The sequence below is a fragment of the Schistocerca nitens genome, chromosome 1, assembly GCF_023898315.1.
Source record: "Schistocerca nitens isolate TAMUIC-IGC-003100 chromosome 1, iqSchNite1.1, whole genome shotgun sequence".
NCBI lineage: Eukaryota > Metazoa > Arthropoda > Insecta > Orthoptera > Acrididae > Schistocerca > Schistocerca nitens.
The window spans coordinates 942,445,585-942,471,555 of NC_064614.1; the positions used below are offsets into that span (position 1 = coordinate 942,445,585).

Genomic DNA, 25,971 nt, shown 5'->3' on the forward strand with positions numbered 1-25,971 from the left:
GACTTACCTTAAGGGGAAAAAAGGACAGGTATACACTCGCGCGCGCGCACGCGCGCGCGCGCACACACACACACACACACACACACACACACACACACACACACACACACACACACACACACACACACATATCCTTTTGTCTTTCCCTCTCCTTCCCTCTTTCCTGATGAAGCAACCGTGGGTTGCGAAAGCTTGAAATTTGTGTGTGTGTTTGTGTTTGTTATTGTTTCTATCAACATACCAACGCTTTCGTTTGGTAAGTTACAGAATCTTTGTTTTTAGATATATTTTCCCATGTGGAATATTTCCCTCTCTATATATAAAAAACCATAATAATATGCCTCAGAAAAATTGGAACTTTGGGCAACAAACTGGCAATGAGAAACAGAAAATGATGTTTGGATGGTGGAATGTGCAAGGTATTTCCACTAAAATAAATTTACTACCTGCAGAACTTGACATGTTCAACATGGATGCTGTCGTACTCTCTGAAACAAAGGAGAAAGGCCAAGGAGAAGAACTGGATAATTATGTACATATCTGGAGTGGGGTATCAAAAGCAGTAAGAGCCAAAGCAGGAGTCTCCATTATGATAAAGAAATCATGGAAAAAAAGAATCGCAAATTGGACATTTGTCAATCAATGTATTATAACTGTTGAAATGACATTATTTGCTAGGGAAGTTGTGATTACTGGCGTATATGCACCCACAAATGACACAAAAGATAAGGAGAAAGATACATTCTGGGCCACCCTCAGGGAGACTATTGAAAAAATCTCAAGAAGAAAGGAACTGATTATCATGGGAGACACGAATGGAAGAGTAGGAATTACAGAATCCTATAGAATATTAGGAAAACATGGAGAGGAAGAATATAATGACAATGGGGAACCATTGATTGCAATTTGTGAACAATTTTATCTAAAAATTACCAACACATATTTCAAAACAAGGACATTCATAAATATACTTGGTAACAGAACACTAAAGAACTTCGTTCTATAATAAATTATATTATCATTAGGCAAACAAGTAGTTTCAAGGCAGCAGATGTCAGATCTTACAGAGGAGCCCATATGGATCAGACCACTATCTAGTAAAAATGAAATATTTTTGGCCCTGGAAGAATGTGAGGAATGATACAAGTAACATAAAAAAAATGAACCTGACTGAGAAAGACGAAAATTTACCTTTTAATATTGACAGCCTACAAGACGAAAGTATCAGAACACTCTTTGGGGTCAGGCTGGAGAGGAAACTGGTTGAATCATTTGAAGGGAGTGCAGAGGAAATATATGACTATATATAAACTAATGTGAAAATCATAGCAACAGAGGTGTTGGGTAAAAAAGATAGCAACCACAACCGTGTAGCAGAGTGGTGGTCAGAAGATATAGAGGTCCTCGTTAGAGAAAAACGAAATGCGTTCCTTCAGTGGTTGAATGATAAATCAGAAGAAACAAAATCAATATACAAGGAATAGAAGAATGAAGTGATGAAAAAAATAAGGATGGAAAACAATGATGCACGGAAAAGAACATGTGCCAAGGTTAATAGAAAATTAGAATTTGGGAGAGCAAAAGAAGCATGGTCAGTATTAAAAGGGCTTCCACAGGATACAAAAAGCAAAACTAATCTCCAACTGATAACACAAAAGGAATGGGAAGAGTATTTCCAAAAGTTATTGAATGACTACAGAGAAGAATATCTAGAAGAAGGAACAGTGGAAGAAAATGGACAGTAAGATGATGAGATCCAGATTTTAGAAAGTGAAGTACTTCATGCATTGAGAACAGGAAAGGATGGTAAATCACTGGGACCAGGCAATATCAATCTGGAGTGTCTGAAATATGGTGGTGACAAAATTGTGAAACTGATAACACAGCTCTTCAACAAAATTATACATGGAGATTCAATACCCAACAAGATGAAGCAAGGTTACATTAATACCATATTTAAGAAAGGGGATCGCAAAATTTGTTCAAACTATCAAGGAATTTGTGTTACAAACACATTAATGTGAATTTTTGTGAAAGTTATTGAAAACAAAATGGAAAAAAAAAATTAGAACCCAAAAAGAAATATGGTTTCACGGCTGGCAGACCATATTTTCAGATTACGACAGATTTTGGAGAAACATAGGAAAAAATCAAAAAATATAGGATTAATCTTCATAGATCTAGAAAAAGCATATGATACTGTTCCAAGAAAATTACTCTGGAGAGCACCACATATGGCAAACATAAACCCTTCCTTGATTGAAATAATACAACATATGTATAAAGATAAAATTTGCCAACTGAAAGTTGGTAATAAACTTACACAGAAATTTAGAACAAGCAAAGGCCTTTTACAGGGCTGTCCCATGTCACCATCATTATTTAAAGCCTATATAGATATTAGCCTTAGAACATGGTGTCGTAAATGTAATAGTATGGGATTAGAAATAAGAGATGGAGTTTACCTACATCATTTATTGTTTGCTTATGATCAAGTAGTCGTAGCACAAGATGGGGAGGATGCTAACTGTATGTGCAATCAACTAGCAGTAGCATACAAAACTTGGGGTTTGAACATTGATTAAAAAAAAACAAACAGAATACTTGACTAATGATTCAGATGAAATGTACATTGAAGGAAAGAAAATCAAAAAGATAAACACTTTCTGTTATTTGGGATCCACTTTAGAAATCAAAGGAAAATCAGAGTCAGAAATCAATAAAAGAATTAGTAGAGGATGGAAGGTCATTGGGATGCTTAACTCAGTCTTATGGAGCAGGAATGTAATGGGCAGAACTAAAAAATTAATATACAAATCCATATTAGAAAGTGTGGTTCTATATGGAACAGAGACCTGGACAATTAACCTGAAACACATTAAAAAATTACAAGCTCAAGAGATCGACTTCTGGAGAAGAACAGCATGAATCTCCAGGAAAGAAAAGATAAGGAACACCGAAATAATAAGGAGAATGCAAATAAAACAAAGAATATATGGTGCAATGGATAGGAAGAAATTACAGTGGTACGGAGCTGTACGATGAATGGAGGAAGCCACAATACCAGAACTGATACCGGAGGTGAGAGGAGGAAGAGGAAGACCTGTGACCACCTGGCTCCAAAATGTATAGCACACAATCAGGAGAATGGGCACAGAGGAAGAGGACACGCAAGATCGAAACACCTGGAGGAATATTTTGAAAATATGGTTTAAGGACATTTATTCTTTGTATAGTAATTTCTGAATAAATTATTATGTTGCAGATAAGCCTCTGTACTGAGGAAAAGATCAAAATAAAAAATAATTTCATAGTAGCTGATGAATCTCATTCCTCACTGGTCCTACATCATACTTTGGCTTCAACAATGGATACTGGTACTTAAATAGTAGGCTACATATGATCTCACTTAATATTTGTGTAAATTGGATAATGAACTTACAGAATATGTGACAAAAAAAAAAGAGAAAAAGAAAACAACAATTGAGAATCCTTCCAGTGGCTAAAGGCATAAAAAATGAAATACAGCTGAAATATGTTATGTATGCGGCATAATGTTTATAAACATGTCATGCAGTTCGCATAAATTAAGGGTGGTGGTTTGTAGGTGTAGAACAACTGCTCGATAGAATGTGAGGTGTGTTCAGTTTGGTTCATATCAGGTTAATTTGGTGGCCAAGACATCAGTTTGAGTTCATTGTCATTTACCTCATCCTGCTCAAATATGCCATCACCATCAGTGGACAACAATAGACATGGAGGGATGAAGGTGCTCTGCAGTAATGTTCACATAGTACGGAGCTATCATTGTGCCTTCTATTGCCACTACAGGTCCCATGGAAGCCCAGGTGAATCTCAACTGAAGCATAATACTGCCACCACCAGCCTATGACAGTGTACATTGTGTGTTTGGAGGGGCCATTGGCCTGATAGCATATCAGGACATGAAAATCAACCTGGTGTGGCAAGAGATGTGATCTGTCTGACCAGTTGCCAAATTTCCATTCTCCATAGTCTGATTTCTGTAGTCTCATGCCCACTGCACTCAAAATTAAGGATGTTCATTGAATATGAGAACACACAGGGGTTATCTGCTGCAGAGCCCTCTGCTCAGTTTCATGTGCTGCAAAATGTGGTAAAAAACACTTGTGCCTACGCCAGGATTGCACTCCATCATCGGATCTGCCAAAGATCATCATTTATCCTGCTTTGCAGAATGAGGAAGTCTATGACCTTGCCTTTCAGGAATGAGGTCTGAGAATCCAGTACATTGTCACCTTGTCATGGCTTCACCATCCTTCAACTACTTCCCATTGATGCTCACAACAGCAGCATGCAAACCAGCAACCAGGTTCATTATTTCTATGGTATTTGTCACCAGGTGCTGGACCACACTTATCACCCCTTTGTCAGTGTCACTTTTGTAAGTTAATTTCCTCATTTTTTACTTTTATCACCACTAGAATATTTCCAAATTTATATCTGCTCTGCTTATACACTTCCCTTATTGCCACAATGCCAGCAGGTGTGGGGAGTGGTCATAATGTTTTCTTCATCAGCATATATCCCTATTTCACCTTATAGTGGTGAAGAAGAACATACGGAGTGATGAACACCTACTAAAATTGACCAAAGATAGTGACAATGTTATACTCACAGGAAGTAACCACCCATCCTCTCTCACTATCGCTTATTAACAAATCTGATCAAAATTTGAAATCTCACTATTGTTATACCCACATTCAGTGAATGACCTATATGTTGCACTATGTGAGCACAACTACAGTGAAAAGGGGAAATCTATTTCTTTAACTTGGTAGGAAAATCGAATTTATAATTCAAACAGTTATCCTGCTGTCCTCATACAGGTTTCACACTGTTCGTTTGAATCATTCTGGGGACTTCAGTTTAACAGCTTGTTTCTTACCTTATCATTTACTGGATTTGGACTTGAATAAGTATTCTTAAAACAATCCAACTGTTGAGTGAGACTGAATCTTCAATGAGAAAAAAAAAAAAAAAAAAAAAAAAAAAAAAAAAAAAAATTAAAAAAATAGATACTTGATTTTTAAGAGGTTAATATTTTTGCCAGTGAGTAAACCTTCATCTAAAACTCCACTACCATTTTATTTTGGATAAACTGGCAAAATGTAATCAGCATTAATCTGCAACTATAAAGGACTAATGATGCATGTGAAAGCACCATATGCAGTATATTTCTTGGGAAACTACAACTGATTTCAGTATCACTAAAGGCTGTTACCAAATGATGACACAAAATTAATTCAGTGTAGTGAACTACGTCACTGTGCATTTGAAACAGTTCACTAGGCCAAATCAAATACAGATCTCCACTTGATGATGGCTTTCCATAAATGACCTCTATTCAAAACCGTACAAAAGACACTTGCTCCAAATATACCATCTCTACACTTGTACATCCCTGCACGCTGGTGTTCTTCCAAATATACAATCCTATGCATCCACAAGAGTACATTATGTATGAAATTAGTCATACTTGACTAATTGTCAGAATGCTTGAAACAGTAGACATATCATTTATGGAATCTTGGTGAACAATTTTTTTTATTACACAAGATCTTTATAGGAACAGAAATTTTGAGATTCTGACATACACTGCACAAAAGGCAACTTTTACAATATTCTTTCTGTAGTTGTGTATGTTAAGTAACATTACTGTATTATATGCATTATACTATGTTCAAATGTTTGTTACTATGTTGTTCTCTGAATCTGGAAAAAAATGTCTTACAAACTAATTTATGGGAACCATATGGTCCTAAATTATCATTTTGATAGAAGTTCCACATCAGTTTGTAAAATTACAATATCCCATTTTATTGAAAAATGTAACAAAATCACTTGAGTATAAATAGGCTTGTCATACAAGATTATCATTGTTTCACAACATGTATTTGAAAGGCCATTTTATCACAGTTATTCAAAGTTCCTGAAAAGTAACTTCATTGAAGTTCTGAAATTTGTGGTCAGCTTGCTTCCAAGAGTTCAGTAGCATCTTCATAGTGTTCTGAAATATCATTGTTAATAATGAGTCAACCATTGCTCACTACATTCTGTATTTTTTTCTTTTTCATTACTGCATATAGTGAAGCAAGCCAGCTGGCCCTTCTCAAAATATATTTCGGTGTACATTATTCAGTATTTGCTCATTTCAGTTGGATCTGACTTTAGTCATGTTTCTTGAAACCTCTCTTTCAACCGAAGAGCAATTGCGGCCACTATTCCAGCACCTTTACCGCTGCCATCTTCAGCAAGAAGCAGGCGGAACTGTGGACAAATGCAAAGATCTGTCATACAAACTGCAAACACCAAGAAAATATTCATATTTCAAATGTTTCACTTTTTTGAAGGGCTCTTGTCTGTGTGAAAGGAACAAACATTAGATCCCTAGGCCCTTCTGCATTATATAATGATGAAATTCTTATGACATTATCTGAACAATGACTCTTCTGCCTCCTTCACGCCTTTGTTATAAACAAAGACTTACAAGCATATATTTATAACAATAATGAACAACAATGCTAAAAATCAGTAAACCTTTACACCCCAGATTCTATAAAGGATAAAACTTCCATGTATGAAACAGTATCAAAGGCTAATTATTTTACAAACGAGTTAATGTGTTAAATATTTGATGTTAAACATGTAAGTGAGAAAAAGTTCAGAAAAGGTTTGAAATTATGTTTAACTTTATTGGTTATCACTAAGTGCTCTCATTATCAAACTCAGATTGATTGAATCTGTGTAATTAGCACTCTGTTTTAAGCAAAAGCTAGTTTTCCATGCACCCAATGTTTGTGATTTCACGTCTCCTGAACTGTGCATTGTACAATGAAATAATTTTGCAGATACAGCCAGTGGTATATGTGGATACTGTCTGCAAAACAGGTAACAAACAAAGGTAATAGTAAAAAAGCGATAAATTAAAATCTCATGCCGAATGCTGAAGTATTATTGCATGAACAGCAGAAATGTAGTAAGCAATAATTTTCTTTCCTTTTATCATTTTGTGGAGGATGTCAGCTGTGAAAATTTTTTGTAAAGATTTCAAATTTTGCATAAAGTTGTTTCAAAGCCACTAAGCGCCCTCATTCTCAAATATTGATTAACAATAGTCCAGATAACTTGTGCACCAGGAGTTGTGCTGCCTCAAGACACAGACATATTTTCTAACTGTAATACATGTCTTATTGTGTTAACATAACATTAAACTTATTAGTGAATAGATTATGATGTAATTTTAAATTTGATTTATAATTATATGAGCATGATACATTCATTGCAGCTGGAACCCGATAGATAGGCAACCTGCAGCTTGGCTCGTGCACTCTGAACCACGTTAGCAATTTAGGTATACAGAAGAAGAAGAAGAAGAAGAAGAAGAAGAAGAAGAAGATGATGATGATGATGGTGATAACTGTAATAACAGTAAGCAAAACAGAACATACCTTTTTGCCAGGTGCTAACAGCTGAATGTATTTGTTCATCCATGTTTTCAGCCTAGGGTGGTGTTTAAACAGAGATCCATCTACTGCAATAGTTGTATCTGGTCTGTCCATTCTTATGAGCAGTCTTGATAAACCTTTGAATCATTCATACATAAAATCAGTATTGCCCACCTACAGTCACTTTACATGTACATTAGCTTACTCTCTCTCTCTCTCTCTCTCTCTCTCTCTCTCTCTCTCTCTCTCTCTCACACACACACACACACACACACACACACACACACACACACACACACACACACACACACACAAATGCATGCACACGCAGAGATGTGTGCATCTATTATCATAACCTGCAGATTGAATGAGATCAAAAAGTTTGTACCTCCTGGACGATTTGTACACTGGTTAACTCATACTGATAGTGGCTCCATACCTACAGTTGCATCTACAAAAGATTTAAAAATCTGAATAGTGACAGACAATCTAAGTGTAATTAGAAACTTGAGAAAATGGATAAAAGTATAGCAACTGCCACATTTCATTTTGAGTTTCAAGCTCTGAAAGTGCTGCCTATGTACCTCCCATAACTTTTCTTTTTATTTTGTTTCTTCTTCCTCTTTATTCCTGCTTTTCTAGTCATTTCATAATCATTCTTGCCTTACTGATAACAACATTCAGCCACTCACTTTACATTAAAAGACGTTCAAAGACTGTGAGATTTGCATATTTGCTGCTATACACAATTTCTACCCCTCCTGTTCCTATCATCTACTTGTATACACAAAGTGTTCTGAATGAAAAATTAGGGTTGAAAGCCTGTTGGCAGTGAAGTGATTGGTGATGGATTACGAGCTTACATTTGCCAAGAACAGGCAAGGATTCCAGTTGTGTCCTTTTCAAATACATTTTGTATCCCCACCAGCAGGCATTGCGTAGGAGGCAGATGAGCTGACTTGAGAAGCATAGTGGAACAGTGTGGAAACCTGCCATGGAGGGTGTGTACAGTGTGTAATAGGCAGACTCACTCACAGAGGTGTTTACCTGTGGGCAGCTGCAGACCAGACAGGTCAGTGCTTACACTGAGTCCAACTATCACGGAACTCACCTTCCACAACATGCTGAATCTTGTTGCCGAGTGCTCAGCTGTGTGCTGAATTATCCCCTTGCATGTCTCTACAATGTTTCAGGCCTTCTGCTTTCTGTAGATTGAATAGCATGGCAAGTTCTCATTTCCTCTCTAGGGATTCAGTTCCTGGTTATTATCGAGCCACTGTCAGCCTTTAAAATACCTGCACTAACATTGTATAGCAGCGTTTTCACACCAGTACAGATACTAAAGTCGTGATGAAGGACATTATTACATGAGTGATGCCCCTATTTTTTGTTTCCCTTTTGTAATTTGGTCCACCATGGATGTGGTGTTTCTGCAGTGCTGGCAGGAACAATTGCGCCTACAGAAGGAACAGCAACAGGAGCAGATACAGGCACAGATGAATGAGAATACAGAGTTACTTTGCATCCTTGCCCTGCCAGGGACAGATCAGGCACCTGCTGAGAACTTTTCTTCTCTGCCCTTGAGGCTGTTTGCTGGTTTTGATAAGTCTATGGAAACATGGGAGAATTATATGTGCCGGTTCTTGCTGCACTACCAGGTAAGGTGTATCATTGATCCAGCCAATAAGGTTGCCTTGTTGTCCAGCAGTGCATGTTGATATGAAGTTGTTCAAATTTTGAAGTACTCCACTGAGCCAGAGAGACTCCCCTATGATGAGCTTTGTCACTTCCTGATGCACTATTTTGAAAATCAGACCCATGTGGTAGTGGCACAGTTGCAGTTTAACCTGCACCACAAGCACCCTGGGCAGTTGTATGCAGTCTGGATTGCCAGTCCACAAGGCCTCTTGAGCAAGTGTTGGTTTGAGTGTTCCAACAGTGCCTGATCTTAAGGTTCAGACTAGGGAGTGACCTTGTTTGTATCTTCATTAGCTGATGTTCACATGAGTTGATGGTAGCTGCAGGAGACATGCTTCCTGATAATTGGCAGGTGGCTCAATTAGGTGTTCATGTTAAACAAGTCCTGATGCCTCATGGGTACCTGCACTCAGTCAAAATGTGTTTATGTTGCTGAAAATCTGGTCACAACGGCAATGCGGCACTGCCTGTCTTTGCCTGTACCAAGCATGGCAGGTTTGTGTTGTTCACAGTGTCATATTTCCCACCCTCTGTGGTTTCTGCGTCTTCAACATTGTTCTCTTGATGCTCATCCCTGTTGTCCTTCGCTGCATGTTCATCAAGATTCCCTACACGTGGATGACGTGTGGGGTATGCTATCAAATAGGCCATTTGACAACTGTTTGTGACATTCATGAGCCATGTGTCAGGCGTTTGACGCTCCTGTGTTTTCACTGGGCTCTGGCGTCATCTTGCCATGCATGAGTCACACCACTGTATTTTGCTGACATTTTCTGTAGAGGGCACAGCTAGTCAAATTTCAGTTTGACGAAGGAGCAACTGTAAGCTTCATTAATTTAGATACATACAAGCTCCCGTGGTGCCTAGCATTTCAACAGCTGCTATGTCAGGTTAGTAAACAGTGCATTTTTTGTAGGGGCAATTCTCTGTCTCAGCACATTATATGAATGAGGAATGGTAGTTTCATTGTTAGTGGTCCATTCAGTGTTGATGCAAAATATTTTTAGCCGTGATTCCTTTTCTGTTCCCAGATTCCAGATGGCTGACAAAACGCATTTAATGACTCAATCTGTTTCTTTTCATGATTTAGGCTCCTTACTGTGGTCATACAGTCTCGTGTTTGAGAATACTATGGATCAGGCAGAAAATCTTGAGGCACATGTTTCCCTTAAGCCATTTTTTGTCATCCCTGCCCCATTCCCTTCACCATGCATAACAAGACAAATGCCAAGTTGCAGTGTTGGCAGGATCAAGGCATCATTTCTCCTACTCTATCAAGTCAGTGAGCAGCACCTGTAGTGGAGATTCAAAAGCCCAACAGTGCTATGCACATTTGCACCTATTTTGAACAGATGGTCAGTGCACAATGTGTCATGGATTCTTATTCAATTGTGCGACCAACAGATTGTTGGCAAAATTGTTCAGAGTCCAGTTTTTTTTGTGCAGTGTTTTGAGTGATGTCTACGTGCTGTTGTGATTGGACACTGTTTCTCAGATTTTCTTGGTCCTCAATACCCCCTTTGGACTTGACCAATTTAATGACTCAACTTTCAGAATCTTGTCCATGCTACAAATGTATCAAAAGCACTTGGAGCAGTTGATTCAGGACATTTCCTGTTGCGCCAATTACCTTGGTGATGTTGGGTAACAGGTCCTAGCAGATGAACATTTGCGAAACCTTTAGTCACTTTTCCAATGCCTCCTGGAGAATAGTCTTCATTGCAGGCTGGAAAAGCATTATTTTTGGACATGTGCTTAGCAAAGATGGCCTCATCCCAACAGACAGCCTCATCAGAGCCACTGCCAACCTGCCAGAATTCAAGAACCTGAAAGAGCTCAGTTCATTTACTGGACCATGCACATCTTCCATCTTCTTTACTGGATTTACTAGAAGGGCATTAAGTTTTTCTGGTTTGTAGATTGTCAACAGGCTTTTCAGCCTCTGAAGCAGTGTCTGTATTCTGCTCACTATCTGGCTTCTTTTACACTGAGTAAACCTTTAAACCTGGCCTGTGATGCATCACAGTGTAGGATTGGTGCAGTCCTGTCCCATTGGAAGCAAGATGGCACAGAATAGCCCATTGCTTATGCACCAGACACTCTTTTCACAGCTCAGTGTAATTATTAACAGGTGGAAAATAAAAGCCAGCTATTATTTTTGTGGCTAAAAACTTTTACATTCTCTTGTATGGGGCGAGATTCTTCCTCATCATCAGCCACAAGGCAGTTTCCTTATCTGACCACCATTCTAAGCTATCTGACAGGACTGCCCACCAATTTCAGCAGTGGTCACTCTTTCTCAGTATGTATTGTTATGACATTCTTAGCTGCTCCACCGTCCAGAATGCCAATGCTGATGCACTCTCGCAGCTACCAATGGGGCCCGATTCTCAGGTTCACATTGGATGATGCATTGCAGTAAGTCCTGTTGGATTTTCTGTTAACAGCACGAGAGGCAACAGACGCTAACCTGCTTTTCCAGAAAATCATTTTGGTGGTCCAGATGTGTTGGCTGGAGCATGTCTCTTTGGGTGCAGATCCTGCATAGCATACTTTTTTTTTCTCCTACATGATCACCTCAGCACTGTCCAGGGGGTCCTCATGCTTGTCAAGTAGGAGCAATGGTTGGGCGGTTGTTTGCCCTGCATTGTGCCTCCACATACTCCAGTTGCTGCAAACATTGCACTGGAGTATGGCTCACATGAAGGCGTTGGTGTACTGTCATGTCTTCTAGCCAGCGACCGATCGTGACATCGAACATCTGGTGTCGGTTCATGGGGCCTGTGCACAGAACCAGTCTGCACCACCATGGCTGGTTTCCTACTTGGCCAGTCTCTGAGCACTCTTGGGACAGGGTGCATGTTGGTTTTGGTTTCTTATTTGGACAGCATGTGGTTGTTGGTGGTCAATGATTTTACAGTTTCCTGTATGCAGCCAAGCTGTCCCACACATTATCAATTGTCATTGTTCGTAAGTTGTCCATTTTTGCCATTGAGAGATAATATCAAAACCCATATGTCTGATAACAGTAGGCAATTTGTGTCATGGGAGGCTTTTGTATTCATAACAATATCCAGCATCCAACTGCTGCCCATTTCACATAGCTTCTAACTCAGAGGTGGAGCACTTCATGTGTACCTTAAAAATCCATATGAGGAAGTCAGTGTCTACCTCTCCTTGTGACAAGGCATTGTCATTTTTCATGGCTACGTACTGGGCAATGCCAGTCAACAGGTGCAGTCCTACAGAATTTTTGTTTGGACACTAGCCGCACATGCTAGAGATTACTGTGGCCCACCACAATTTCATCCCAAGGCTGCCGTTTAGGCCCAGTCCTCCAGCCAGCAGCAGGGATGGAAATTGTTTGTGGTGGATGTTGGTATGGAGCAGTTGACCTGCCATGCAAATCAGTTATGCTTATGCCCTGTTAGGATGTCACTGCCACAGTCTTCAGTTAAGCAGGATGGCAGAGTTGGTCAAGACGTTGATCCGGATACAGATCCCCACTTGCAGCAGCGTGCTTCTTCGTTGCTGCAACCTAGTGCTCTCTGCCGTCCTGTCACATGTGCCTCAGTCCCAGTGAGGTTCTCATCTGTTCCTGCCAATGTGGAGTCAATGGATTTTGATCCATCCTCCTCTTCCACCTCCTCTGCCTCCTCTCCCTCTCATCGATGAGGTGGCCTTACCTCTGCTGTAGGCAGTGGTCACCATGTAGCATCAGTCTCTTTATCCTTCCGCTCTTCCTGTGGAGCAAGTAGCATCACTGTTGCCTCCTTCATTGGTTAATCTTCTGTTAGGTTATCCAATGCACCAGGGGTTGTGGCCCAAGCCCGGCTGTTTTTGGCCCTACATGCACTTGGGTGGGTAGGGGGGGAGGCGGGGGGGGGGGGGGGGGAGGAAGATTCAGTATCCCCACCAGCAAACACTGCAATGTAGGTAGACAAGCTGGCATGGATAGCGCAGTGTTACAGTATTGAAATGTGCCATGGAGAGAGCACATACTGCATAGTATCAGCAGACTTGCTGACGAAGGTGTTTACCTGTGGGCAGCATACACGGGGCAGCCAGTGCTTATGGAAGTCCAACTATTGCTGGCCTGTGCTCAGTGGACAGCTGCCTGCAACAGCCATATGCTGTGAGTTATCCTCCTGCATGCCTCTACGAGTTTTTGGACTTCCTGCTTCCTGTAGATTGACTTGCATGACAAGTTCTTGTTTCTCTTCAGGAGGTTCTATTCCCCAATTATTATCGAGCCACCATCAGTAAATTAAGTACCCATCTGACATGTTGTGTAGCAGTGTCATCACCGTGAAACAGATACTAAATAAACCATGATAGCATTCACCTCAGTGAATAAAAAAAATAAAAAAAAAAATGTAGAAAACCTAGATCTGGATAGCTGGATGGGAATATAAGTGTCCACTTCTGCACCATTCACTGTGTTGTTATGCTCAGAAAGAGACACTGGATATACTGAGCAGCAGATATGCACATAAATAAGAATGTGAGTACAGTAGCTCAGCTTATAAACTATTCCTTAAAGCCAACAAATCCACACAGCTACATCAGAAAATGTTGCCATATGGACTGAAGAAGACTGCAGATACACAAGATGAGCTCCAAAGTTCAGGTTCTTGTTTATACATGGTGGTCCATTGATAGTAACCTGGCCAAATGTCTCACAAAATTAGCATCAAACCAAAAAATAAGAAGAACAAATCTGTTCGAGTGTGATGGGGGAAAACAGTTGGCGCTATGGACGGCCCACTAGATGGTGCTGCCATAGGTCAAATTGATAAAAACTGTGTTTTTTTTTTTAAAAAAGCACTCCCATTTTTTACTGCATATTCATATAGTAGGCAAATAAATAGGAATGTTTGATTTGGAACATTTGTTTCATTTTGTGATGGGGGGCGCTGTAATATTCTCACAGATGTAGCAACGCACCCGATAGCACTGCGGGTAATTCATTACTTAAATTATGTATGATAATACGCAGTCATAATAATTATGTGGAAGACAGGATCTTGATAAAATGGAATGTTTAACAGTTGCAGAAAAGATATGGTGTTCATTTATGGCTATTGTGATCAAAATGCCCAACAAACTTGTGCTATGTATGTTGATCATTATCTTGACAGACAGCATCCAAGTGTCTGTACCTTCTGTCAGATAGTTAATGTATTTAAAGATACCAGAAGTGTTCAGATGAAGAAGAAGACGCAACCAAGAACTGCAACAAATGAAGATGCCCAAATAAATGTTTTAGCTACAGTTGAGTCTTATCTACACATCAGTAGCAGACAAACTGAGCGGGAATTGGAAATTTCAAAAATGTCACCCTGGAGAAATCTACATAATCATACATTTCATTCTTACCATATTTCTATGCACCTGGAATTGCATTCTGATGATTTTGAACGTCGTGTAAATTTTTCCCATTGGGCACAAAATAAATTATGAGATGATGACAAGTTGTTTTCAAGACTTCTATTTAGTAATGAAGCATCATTGACAAACAGAGGTAATGTAAACCGGCATAATATGCTGTATTGGGCAACGGAAAATACACGATGGCTGCAACCTCGTGGGTTAATGTATGGTGTGGAATTATGACCCTTATTTTATCGATGGCAATCTAAATGGTGCAATGTATGCTGATTTCTTAATTAATGTTTTACCAATTTTACTACAAGATGTTTCACTTCATGACAGAATGGCAATGTACTTCCAACAACACTGATGTCCAGCACGTAGCACACATACAGTTGAAGTGGTATTAAATACAATTTTTAATAACAGATGGATTGGTCATAGCAGCTTCATACCATGGCCTGCACGTTCACTGGACCGCACATCTCCGGACTTCTTTCTGAGGGGAAAATTTTAAGATATTTGTTATTGTGATCCACCAACAACACCTGAAAACGTGTCAGCATACTGTCAATGCATGTACGACAATTACTGAAGGCGATCTACTCACTGTTGAGAGGAATTTCGTTATGCATATTTCCAAAAGCATTGAAGCTGAAGGACATAATTTTGAGCATTTATTACATTAATGAGGTTATTGCAGTTGCTCACACAGTAACAGTGTGCGTTCACATAATTTATGATAAGGTCACAAAAGTTAATGTATCACATTGGAACAACAGAAATGAAGTCCAAACATAACTACTTTTGGGTTTTAATTTTAAAAAACCACATTGTTATCAACTGTTCATCTAAAAGAGTGAGGCATATAATAAGTGTTGGAATATTACAGCAACATTCATCAAAAAGCGAAACAAATGTTCCAAATCAAACATTCCTATTTATTTCCGTTCTGCACGAAAACATAATAAAAAAATGGAAGTACCTATTTAAAAAATGCAGTTTCTATAAGTTTGACCTATGGCAGCACCACGTAGTGGGCCATCCATAGTACCATCTGTTCTCCCCTGTCATTATGAAACAGATTTGTTGTTCTTATTTTTTTGTTTCGTGCTAATTTCATGAGATATTTGGCCCAGTCACTGTCAATGGACCACCATGTATATGTAGCCACTACTGAATGAAGAGCTCTTTGGCTGGAATGGGATAATTACTACATCCAGGTGGCAGAAGTCCCATTGGCAGAAACGAGAGTGGGAAATGGGCACATATCTTATTTGTGGTACTGAAAGACTGAAGCAATCGTTTTTTTAAGTAGTAAAATAAATAGTACTATTGTAAAAAAGTTTCCTAGTACCCTTTGTAATAATACACACATAAAAAAAAGTTTTTTATCATCTCGGTTCTGATAGATCCAGAACCTGTTAAGAAAATTGTAATATAGATCAACATAAAATTCATTTCTGCACTTTTTATTGCTCATGAAACACATTGCATGTTGTATCACCATACAGCAAGACCTTCAGAGATGGTGATCCAGATTGCTGTACACACCTGTACCACTAATACCCAGTCGCACGTCCTCTTGCATTGATGCTTGCCTGTATTCGTCATGGCATACTATCCACGAGTTCATCAAGGTGCTGTTGGTCCAGACTGTCCCACTCCTCAACAGCGATTCGGCGTAGATCCCTCAGAGTGGTTGGTGGGTCACTTCGTCCATAGACAGCCATTTTCAGTCGATCCCAGGCATGTTCAATAAGGTTCATATCTGGAGATCATGCTGGCTACTCTAATCGAGCGATGTTGTTATCCTGGAGGAAGTCATTCACAAGATGTGCAGGATGGGGGCGTCCATGAAGATGAATGCTTTGCCAATATGCTGCCGATACAGTTGCACTATCAGTCGGAGGATGGCATTCACGTATCGTACAGCCGTTATGGCGCCTTCCATGACCACAAGCGCCATATGTCGGCCCCACATAGTGTGACCCCAAAAACAGCAGCGAACCTCCACCTTGCTGCACTCGCTGGACAGTGTGTCTAACGCATTCAGCCTGACCAGGTTACCTCCAAACATGTCTCTGACAATTGTCTGGTTGAAGGCATATGCGACACTCATCGGTGAAGAGAATGTGATGCCAGTCCTGAGCGGTCCATTCAGCATGTTGCTGGGCATGTCTGTACTGCAGTGCATGGTGTGGTGGTTGCAAGGATGGACCTCGCCATGGACATCAGGAGTGACAATGCGCATCAGGCAGCCTATGGCACACAGTTTGAGTCTTAACACGACGTCCTGTGGCTGCACAAAAAGCATTATTCAACATGGTGATGTTGCTTTCAGGATTCCTCCAAGCCATAATCCATAGGTAACGGTTATCCACTGCTGTAGTAGGCCTAGGGCGGCCTGAGCAAGGCATGTCATCAACAGTTCCTATCTCTCTGTATCTCCTCCCTATCAGAACAACATCGCTTTGGTTCACTCCGAAATGCCTGGACACTTCCCGTGTTGAGAGCCCTCCCTGGCACAAAGTAACAATGTGGACATGATTGAACTGCAATATTGACAGTCCAGGCATGGTTGAACTACAGACAACACGAGCCATGTACCTCCTTCCTGGTGGAGTGACTGGAACTGGTCGGCTGTCGGACCCCTCCGTCCATTAGGCGCTGCTCATGCATGGTTGTTTGCATCTTTGGGTGGGTTTAGTGATATCTCTGTACAGTCAAAGGAACTGTGTCTTTGATACAATATCCACAGTCAATGTCTATCTTCAAGAGTTGTGGGAACTGGGATGATGCAAAACTTTTTTTTTCATGTGTGTATATTTTTCTCACTGATCTAACTTCTAGAAGACAATTTTCAACTGCAGTATACGTTTAAGGGTTTTTAGGTTTGAAACACAGAAATAATAACTAAACTGACTGCATGCTTATGAAATAGGCATCAAAGGAGGTTTACTTGCACATAAAACTATGTTTTTAATATGTGTTTTATTTATATTTTACACTCTCATTTATTTTAATTCAAAGTTTTTATTAGGAGATGGTTTTTCACATTGTAGGTTTTTGGTGTGAGATTTTGCACCATAAATATTGAAATAAATTTAAAACTATTGTTCCAGTAAAATCTTTGCTAAAGTCTCAATCAAAATGAAATTATGATAATTACAAGATTTGTGGGTTTGATTACTACTAATTTAGCATCAGTACACTTTGCATCATTAACCTGCAGTTCCCACTTCTGAAGTCCATCAACATATTTTGATGACTTACAATATTACATTCTTATTTTATTATCTCTTGCTTCATTTCCTTCTAATTAAAGAAACTGAGACTATGTACTTACAAATTGAGACCAGAAGAGCTGATCTGTTTGATACAACTTCACAGACATACTTAACAACTGCAATGTCTTCTGTGGTATACTGCAAGTTGAATTTGTCCAGAATATCTTCTGTATTCTTGTTTCCTCCATCTACCGTGTCCCTGAGAAAATGCAGTAGCAAAATTTGAACTGATGGTGTGTCTCAATGCTGTTTCTGTAATAATAATACAGGGTGTTTCAAAAATGACCGGTATATTTGAAACGGCAATAAAAACTAAACGAGCAGCGATAGAAATACACCGTTTGTTGCAATATGCTTGGGACAACAGTACATTTTCAGGCGGACAAACTTTTGAAATTACAGTAGTTACAATTTTCAACAACAGATGGCGCTGCAAGTGATGTGACAGATATAGAAGACAACGCAGTCTGTGGGTGCGCCATTCTGTACGTCGTCTTTCTGCTGTAAGCGTGTGCTGTTCACAACGTGCAAGTGTGCTGTAGACAACATGGTTTATTCCTTAGAACAGAGGATTTTTCTGGTGTTGGAATTCCACCGCCTAGAACACAGTGTTGTTGCAACAAGACGAAGTTTTCAACGGAGGTTTAATGTAACCAAAGGACCGAAAAGCGATACAATAAAGGATCTGTTTGAAAAATTTCAACGGACTGGGAACGTGACGGATGAACGTGCTGGAAAGGTAGGGCGACCGCGTACGGCAACCACAGAGGGCAACGCGCAGCTAGTGCAGCAGGTGATCGGGTTTCCGTTCGCCATGTTGCAGCTGCGGTCCAAATGACGCCAACGTCCACGTATCGTCTCATGCGCCAGAGTTTACACCTCTATCCATACAAAATTCAAACGCAGCAACCCCTCAGCGCCGCTACCATTGCTGCACGAGAGACATTCACTAACGATATAGTGCACAGGATTGATGACGGCGATATGCATGAGGGCAGCATTTGGTTTGCTGACGAAGCTTATTTTTACCTGGACGGCTTCGTCAATAAACGGAACTGGCGCATATGGGGAACCGAAAAGCCCCATGTTGCAGTCCCATCGTCCCTGCATCCTCAAAAAGTACTGGTCTGGGCCGTCATTTCTTCCAAAGGAATCATTGGCCCATTTTTCAGATCCGAAACGATTACTGCATCACGCTATCTGGTCATTCTTCGTGAATTTGTGGCGGTACAAACTGCCTTAGACGACACTGCGAACACCTCGTGGTTTATGCAAGATGGTGCACGGCCACATCGCACGGCCGACGTCTTTAATTTCCTGAATGAATATTTCGATGTTCGTGTGATTGCTTTGGGCTATCCGAAACATACAGGAGGCGGCGTGGATTGGCCTCCCTATTCACCAGACATGAACCCCTGTGACTTCTTTCTGTGGGGACACTTGAAAGACCAGGTGTACCGCCAGAATCCAGATACAATTGAACAGCTGAAGCAGTACATCTCATCTGCATCTGAAGCCATTCTGCCAGACACGTTGTCAAAGGTTTCGGGTCATTTCATTCAGAGACTACGCCATATTATTGCTACACATGGTGGATATGTGGAAAATATCGTACTATAGAGTTTCCCAGACCGCAGCGCCATCTGTTGTTGAAAATTGTAACTACTGTAATTTCGAAAGTTTGTCTGCCTGAAAATGTACTGTTGTCCCAAGCATATTTCAACAAATGGTGTTTTTCTATCGCTGCTCGTTTAGTTTTTATTGCCGTTTCAAATATACCGGTCATTTTTGAAACATCCTGTATGTGGAGAAGAAGAAATTGAAGCATTTGAAATATTGTGGAGTTGAAGAACATCAAAAACTAAGTAGTAGTAGTAGTAGTAGTAGTAGTAGTAGTAGTAGTTGGAGTAGTTGGAGTTGAAGAACATCAAAAACTAAGTAGTAGTAGCAGTAGTAGTAGTAGTAGTAGTAGTAGTAGTTGTTGTTGTTGTTGTCTTCAGTCCAGAGACTGGTTTGATGCAGGTCAGTTCTCCATGCTATTCTATCCTGTGCAAGCTTCTTCATCTCCAAGTTACTACTGCAACTTACATCCTTCTGAATCTGCTTAATGTATTCATCTCTTGGTCTCCCTCTATGATTTTTATCCTCCATGCTGCCCTTCAATACTCAAGGTCATCCCTTGATTCCTCAGAACATATCCTACAAACGGAACCCTTATTCTAGTCAAGTTGTGCAACAAATTCCTCTTCTCCCATATTCTATTCAGTACCTCTTCATTAGTTATGTGATCTACCCATCTAATCTTCAACATTCTTCTGTAGCATCACATTTCAAAAGCTTCTATTCTCTTCTTGTCAAAACTATTTATCGTCCATGTTTTATTTCCATACATGGCTACAGTCCATACAAATACTTTTAGAAAAAGACTTCCTGACACTTAAATCTATACTCAATGTTAACAATAGTCAGTCTACATTTTATATCGTCTCTACTTCGACCATCATCAGCTATTTTGCTCCCTAAATAGCAAAACTCATCAACTACTTTGTTTCTCATTTCCTAATCTAATTCCCTCAACATCACCTGGTTTAATTTGACTGCATTCCATTATCCCCATTTTGCTTTTGTTGGTGTTCATCTTATATCCTCCTCTCTAGACACTTTCCATTCCATTCAACTGCTCTTCCAGGTCCTTTGCTGTCTCTGACAGAATTACAATGTCATCGGCGAACCTCAAAGTTTTTATTTCTTCTCTATGGATTTTAATTCTTACTCCAAATTTTTCTTTTGTTTATTTTACTGCTTGTTCAATATACAGATTGAATAACATTGGGGATTGGCTACAACCCTTTCTCACTCCCTTCCCAAACACTGCTTCCCTTTCATGCTCCTGAACCCTTGTAACTGCCATCTGGTTTCTGTACAAATTGTAAATAGCCTTTCGCTCCCTGTATTTTACCCCTGCCACCTTTAGAATTAGAAAGAGAGCATTCCAGTCATCACTGTCAAAAGCTTTCTCTACGTCTACAAATGCTACAAATGTAGGTTTGCCTTTTCTTAATATATCTTCTAAGGTAATTTGTAGGGTCAGTATTGCCTCATGTGTTCCAACATTTGTACAGAATCCAAAATGATCTTCCCCGTGGTCAGCTTCTACCAATTTTCCATTCGTCTGTAAAGAATTCGTGTTAGTATTTTGCAGCCGTGGCTGATTAAACTGATAGTTCAATAATTTTCACACCTTTCAAAACCTGCTTTCTTTGGGATTGGAGCTGTTATATTCTTCATGATGTCTGAGGGTATTTCGCCTGTCTCATACATCTTGCTCACCGGATGGTAGAGTTTTGTCAGGGCTGGCTCTCTCAAGGCTATCAGCAGTTCTAATGGGATATTGTCTACTCCCGGGGCTTTGTTTCAACTTAGGTCCTTCAGTGCTCTGTCAAACTCTTCACACAGTATCATATCTCCCATTTCATCTTCATCTACATCCTCTTTCATTTCCATAATATTGCCCTCAAGTACATTACCATTGTATAGACTCCCTATACTCAACCTTTCTACTTTCCCCTGTTATCGGAGCTCTTGATATTCATACAGGTGGTTCTCTTTTCACCAAAGGTCTCTTTAATTTTCCTGTAGGCAGTACCTATCTTACCCCTAGTGATATATGCCTCTGCATCCTTACATTTGTTCTCCAGCAAGCCCTGCTTTGTCACTTTGCACTTCCCGTCGATCTCATTTTTGAGACATTTGTATTCCATTTTGCCTGCCTTATTTACTGCATTTCTATATTTACTCCTTTCATCAATTAAATTCAATATCTCTTCTGTTACCCAAAGATTTCTACTAGCCTTCGTCTTTTTACCTACTTGATCCTCTGCTGCCTTCACTACTTCATCCCTCAGAGCTACCCATTCTTCTTCTACTGCATTTCTTTCCCCCATTCCTGTCAATTGTTTCCTTACGCTCTCCTTGAATTTCTGTACAGCCTCTGGTTGAGTCAGTTTATCAAGTACCATCTCCTCAAATTCCCACTTTTTGCAGTTTCTTCAGTTTTAATCTTCAGTTCATAACCAGCAGATTGTTGTCAGAGTCCACATCTGCCCCTGGAAATGTCTTAGAATTTAAAACCTGGTTCCTAAATCCCTGTCTTAGCATTATATATTCAATCTGAAACCTTCCAGTGTCTCCAGGCCTCTTCCAAATATACAACCTTCTTTAATGATTCTTAAACCACGTGTTAGCTATGATTATTCTCTGTGCAAAATTCTACCAGGCAGCTTCCTCTTTCATTCCTTATCCCCATTCCATATTCACCAACTGCTTTTCCTTCTCTTCCTTTTCCTACTATCGTCTGCAGCTCATGTCTTGCGGTAGCGTTCTCGCTTCCCACACATGGGGTCCCAGGTTCGATTCCCGGCGGGGTCAGGGATTTTCCCTGCCTCATGTTGACTGGGTGTTGTTGAGTTGTCATCATCATCATCATGATGATCATCATCATTCATCCCCATTACAGTCGGAGGAAGGCAACGGCAAACCACCTCTGCTAGGGCCTTGCCTGGTCAGCAGTGCTGGTCTTCCGCATCGTCCCCTGCGCTCTTCGGACCATGGGACCTCATCATCATTTCCTACTATTGAATTCCAGTCCCCCATAACTATTAAATTTTCGTCTCCCTTCACTATCTGAATAATTTCTTTTATCTCATCATACATTTCTTCAACCTCTTCATCATGTGCGGAGCTAGTTGGCACATAAACTTGTACTATTATGGTAGGCATGGGCTTCATGTCTACATTGGCTACAATAATGCATTCACTATGCTGTTCATAGTAACGTACCCCTGCTCCCATTTTTTTATTCATTATTAAACCTACTACTGCATTACCCCTAATTGATTTTGTATTTATAACCCTGTATTCACCTGACCAAAAGTGTTGTTCCTCCTGCCACCGAACTTCACTAATTCCCACTACGTCTAACTTTAACCTATCTATTTCCCTTCTTAAATTGTCTAACCTATCTATTCAGTTAAGGGATCTGACATTTTATGCTCCAATCTGTAGAATGCCAGTTTTCTTTCTCCTGATAATGATGTCCTCCTGAGTAGAAATCCTTGGGTAACCCAGGAGACACTGAATTTCACTGATGACAGAAGAAAATATAAAAATGCAGTAAATGAAGTCGGCAAAAGAGAATATAGATGTGTAAAAAATTATATTGACAAAAAATGCAAAATGGCTCAGCAGGGATGGGTAGAGGACAAATGCAGGGCTCCAGAAGTATGTGCAACTAGGAAATTTAAGACATCACCTTTGAGTCAATTAAAGAGGCCTGTGGCGGAAAGAGAAGTAGCTGCATGAATATCTAAAGCTCAAGTGGAAAACAAGTGCTAAGCAAAGAGAGAAAGTTGGAAGGAGTATATAGAGGGCCTAGTAATAGAAAGAGAAGAGGTAGAAGGTGAAGATGAGATGGGAGATATAATGCTTGAATAAGAATTTGACAGGATATTAAAAGAAATAAGTTGAAACAAGTCTGCTAGAGTAGATGACATTCCCTCAGAATTATTGAAATCCTTAGGAGAGGCACTCATGATAAAATTATTCCAGCTGGTGTGCAGGATTATGAGACAGGTGAAGTACCTATAGACATCAAGAACTCTGTAATATTTTCTTTTCCAAAGAAGGCAGCCTGTTGACAAGTGTGAATATTACTGAACCATCAGTTTAGTAATTCACAGCTGCTAAACATTGACAAGAATTATTTACTGAAGAATGGGAAAAGAACTAGATACCGTCCTAAGGGAGGATCAGTTTGGGTTCTGATGAAATGTAGGAACACACAAGGCAATACTTGACCCTATGTATTATAATAGAAGAAAGACTGAAGAAAGAAAAAACTGTATTTATAGCATTTATGAATTTAGAGAAAATTTCACAGTGTTGACTGGACTACACTCTGTGAAATTTTAAAGGTAGTAGGGATAAAATACAGGGAGTGAAATGTCATTTATAACTTATACAGAAACTGTATAGCAGTTATAGAGTTGAAAGGGAAGCAGCAGCTAAGTAGAGTGAGACAGGGTTTTAGTCTATCCTCATTGTTATTCAAACTGCAAATCGAGCACGCAGTAAAGGAAACCAAGGAGAAATTTGGAAAAGTTCAGAAAGAAGAAATAAAAGTTTTGATGTTTGCCAGTGCAGTGTAATTCTGTCACAGCTGGCAAATAATGTGGAAGAGAAGCTGAATGAAATGGATAGTGCCTTGAAAAGGTGACAGAAGAGGAATATTCGACAAAAGTAAAACAAGGGTTATGGAATTCAGTTGAATTAAATGAAGCATTTCTGAGGGGATTACAATTGAAAATGACACACTAAAAGTAATAAATGAGTTTTGCTATTTGGGCAGCAAAATGGCTCAGAATGGCCAAAGTAGAGAGGACATAAAACACAGACTGACTATAGCAAGAAAAGCATTTCTGAGAAATAGGAATCTGTTAACATTTAGTGTAAATTTAAGTGTTAGAAACACATTTATTAAGGTATTTCTCTGTCATGTGCCTGGTGTAGGAATGAAATGTGAACAATGAGCAGTTCACACAAGAAGAGAAGAGAAGTTTTTGAAATGTGGCGCTATAAAAAAATGCTTAAGGTTAGATTGCTTGACTAGAATGGAGATGGAGAGTAGCATTAAACCATTCTTTTGACTGAAGACCCCCAACAACAACAGCAAGAATATGATGATTTGTACAAACAACACTTGACTTGTAGCTAGTAAGGACTCGCCAAGAGAACTGCATCTGTATGAGAGAGGACAATAATATTTCACACACAATAATTTGTAAATGCAAACAGGATAGCACATATAAATATGATACCTGTATTGAGACTGGAAACTTGTCTCTACAAAAGGAAAAAATTACAAATTCCTGGGTGTTACAGCTAATAGACACATGAAGTAAGAGGATCATATCAATACAATTTGCTTCAAAATAAGCACCAGTGCCTTAATAATGAGGAAAATGCCTGAGACAGTAAATGCAGATATACGTTAGCAATATACATGTCTTATCAGCTTACACTTATCATACTGCATCATAATATATGCAGATGGAGTTGGTGTTACACACAGAGGATAGTGAAGCTACAGATGAAGGCAATTTTGTGTAGTAAAACTTATCCTTAAGCTTGTCCTGCTGAAATAACTATAGGTAACTCAATGTAGTAAGTGTACTATCGGTAATGATTATGAAATAAGTTTATATTTAAATCATAATTATACATTTTTGTCAATAGGTACAATACATGAATTAGGAGTGGTCACCATCTTCAAACAAAATAGCTTACATAGCTAAAAAGTAAGGGCCATATTTTATACAATGATCTACCACATAGTATAAAAATAGCACACAAAATAGTCATATTTATAAAACAATTAAAATAGTACTTGGGACTGACCTGTTACAAAGTGCAAAGGAATTTTAGAAGCTAAGTATCAGAGAGGAACATTTTCCTAACAAGAGCACATTTATCATTCACAAAATATGCTGTGTGTAAAATATTTGTTTTTATGTAAGAATATTTCTTTCGCTGTATTATTATTCATCTGTTTCAGTCACCTGTAAATACACGGTAGAAAGCTGAAAATGCATATAAAGAAAGTAAATAAACAAGTGGAGTGAATGAAATGGACGGCAGAAAGGAAAAGATTAGGGATTTATGTCCTGCCTTGTGAACTTAAGCTTTCCCAGCATATCAACTGTTTTTATTGCTCTTAGGTGTCCAGGCGAGTGCAGTCATTGACATGGATATATCACCTGAAAATGACAGCGAGGTATGCCATCAAAATATCATAGTTTATCAGCAGTTGCACCTGGCTGTATACCAGAGAGCAATATAAACAATTATCGTTGTGCAAATGACAAGTTTATTTGAAGAAGAGCTCAAGCTCACATGATAAAAGAAATCTGTGGTTGTGTCCAATTCAATGGTATCGTTCCAATATTTACCTTAAGCAACACCATATGGGTAACTGAATCTGGCTCTCATGAATTGGAATATATTCTCTTAACCACCGCTGCAAGAACTTGCACAATGATCAAAATGGTACAAATTATTAGTATGGC

The 25,971-nt window shown here is 39.4% G+C and overlaps 1 protein-coding gene across 1 annotated transcript in view; it reads right to left on the reverse strand.

The window, feature by feature from the left end:
• Positions 1-5,830: 5,830 nt before the first annotated feature.
• LOC126194042 (hexokinase-1-like) overlaps positions 5,831-25,971 on the reverse strand; it is a 293,879-nt gene continuing 273,738 nt past the window's right edge. The window contains exons 9-11 of the mRNA XM_049932735.1: positions 17,908-18,047; positions 7,491-7,624; positions 5,831-6,309 (exon numbers count right to left, since the gene is read on the reverse strand). Of these exons, the coding sequence (XP_049788692.1) occupies positions 6,214-6,309; positions 7,491-7,624; positions 17,908-18,047 (370 nt within the window). The 3' untranslated portion in view covers positions 5,831-6,213. The remainder of the gene's footprint in view (positions 6,310-7,490; positions 7,625-17,907; positions 18,048-25,971) is intronic.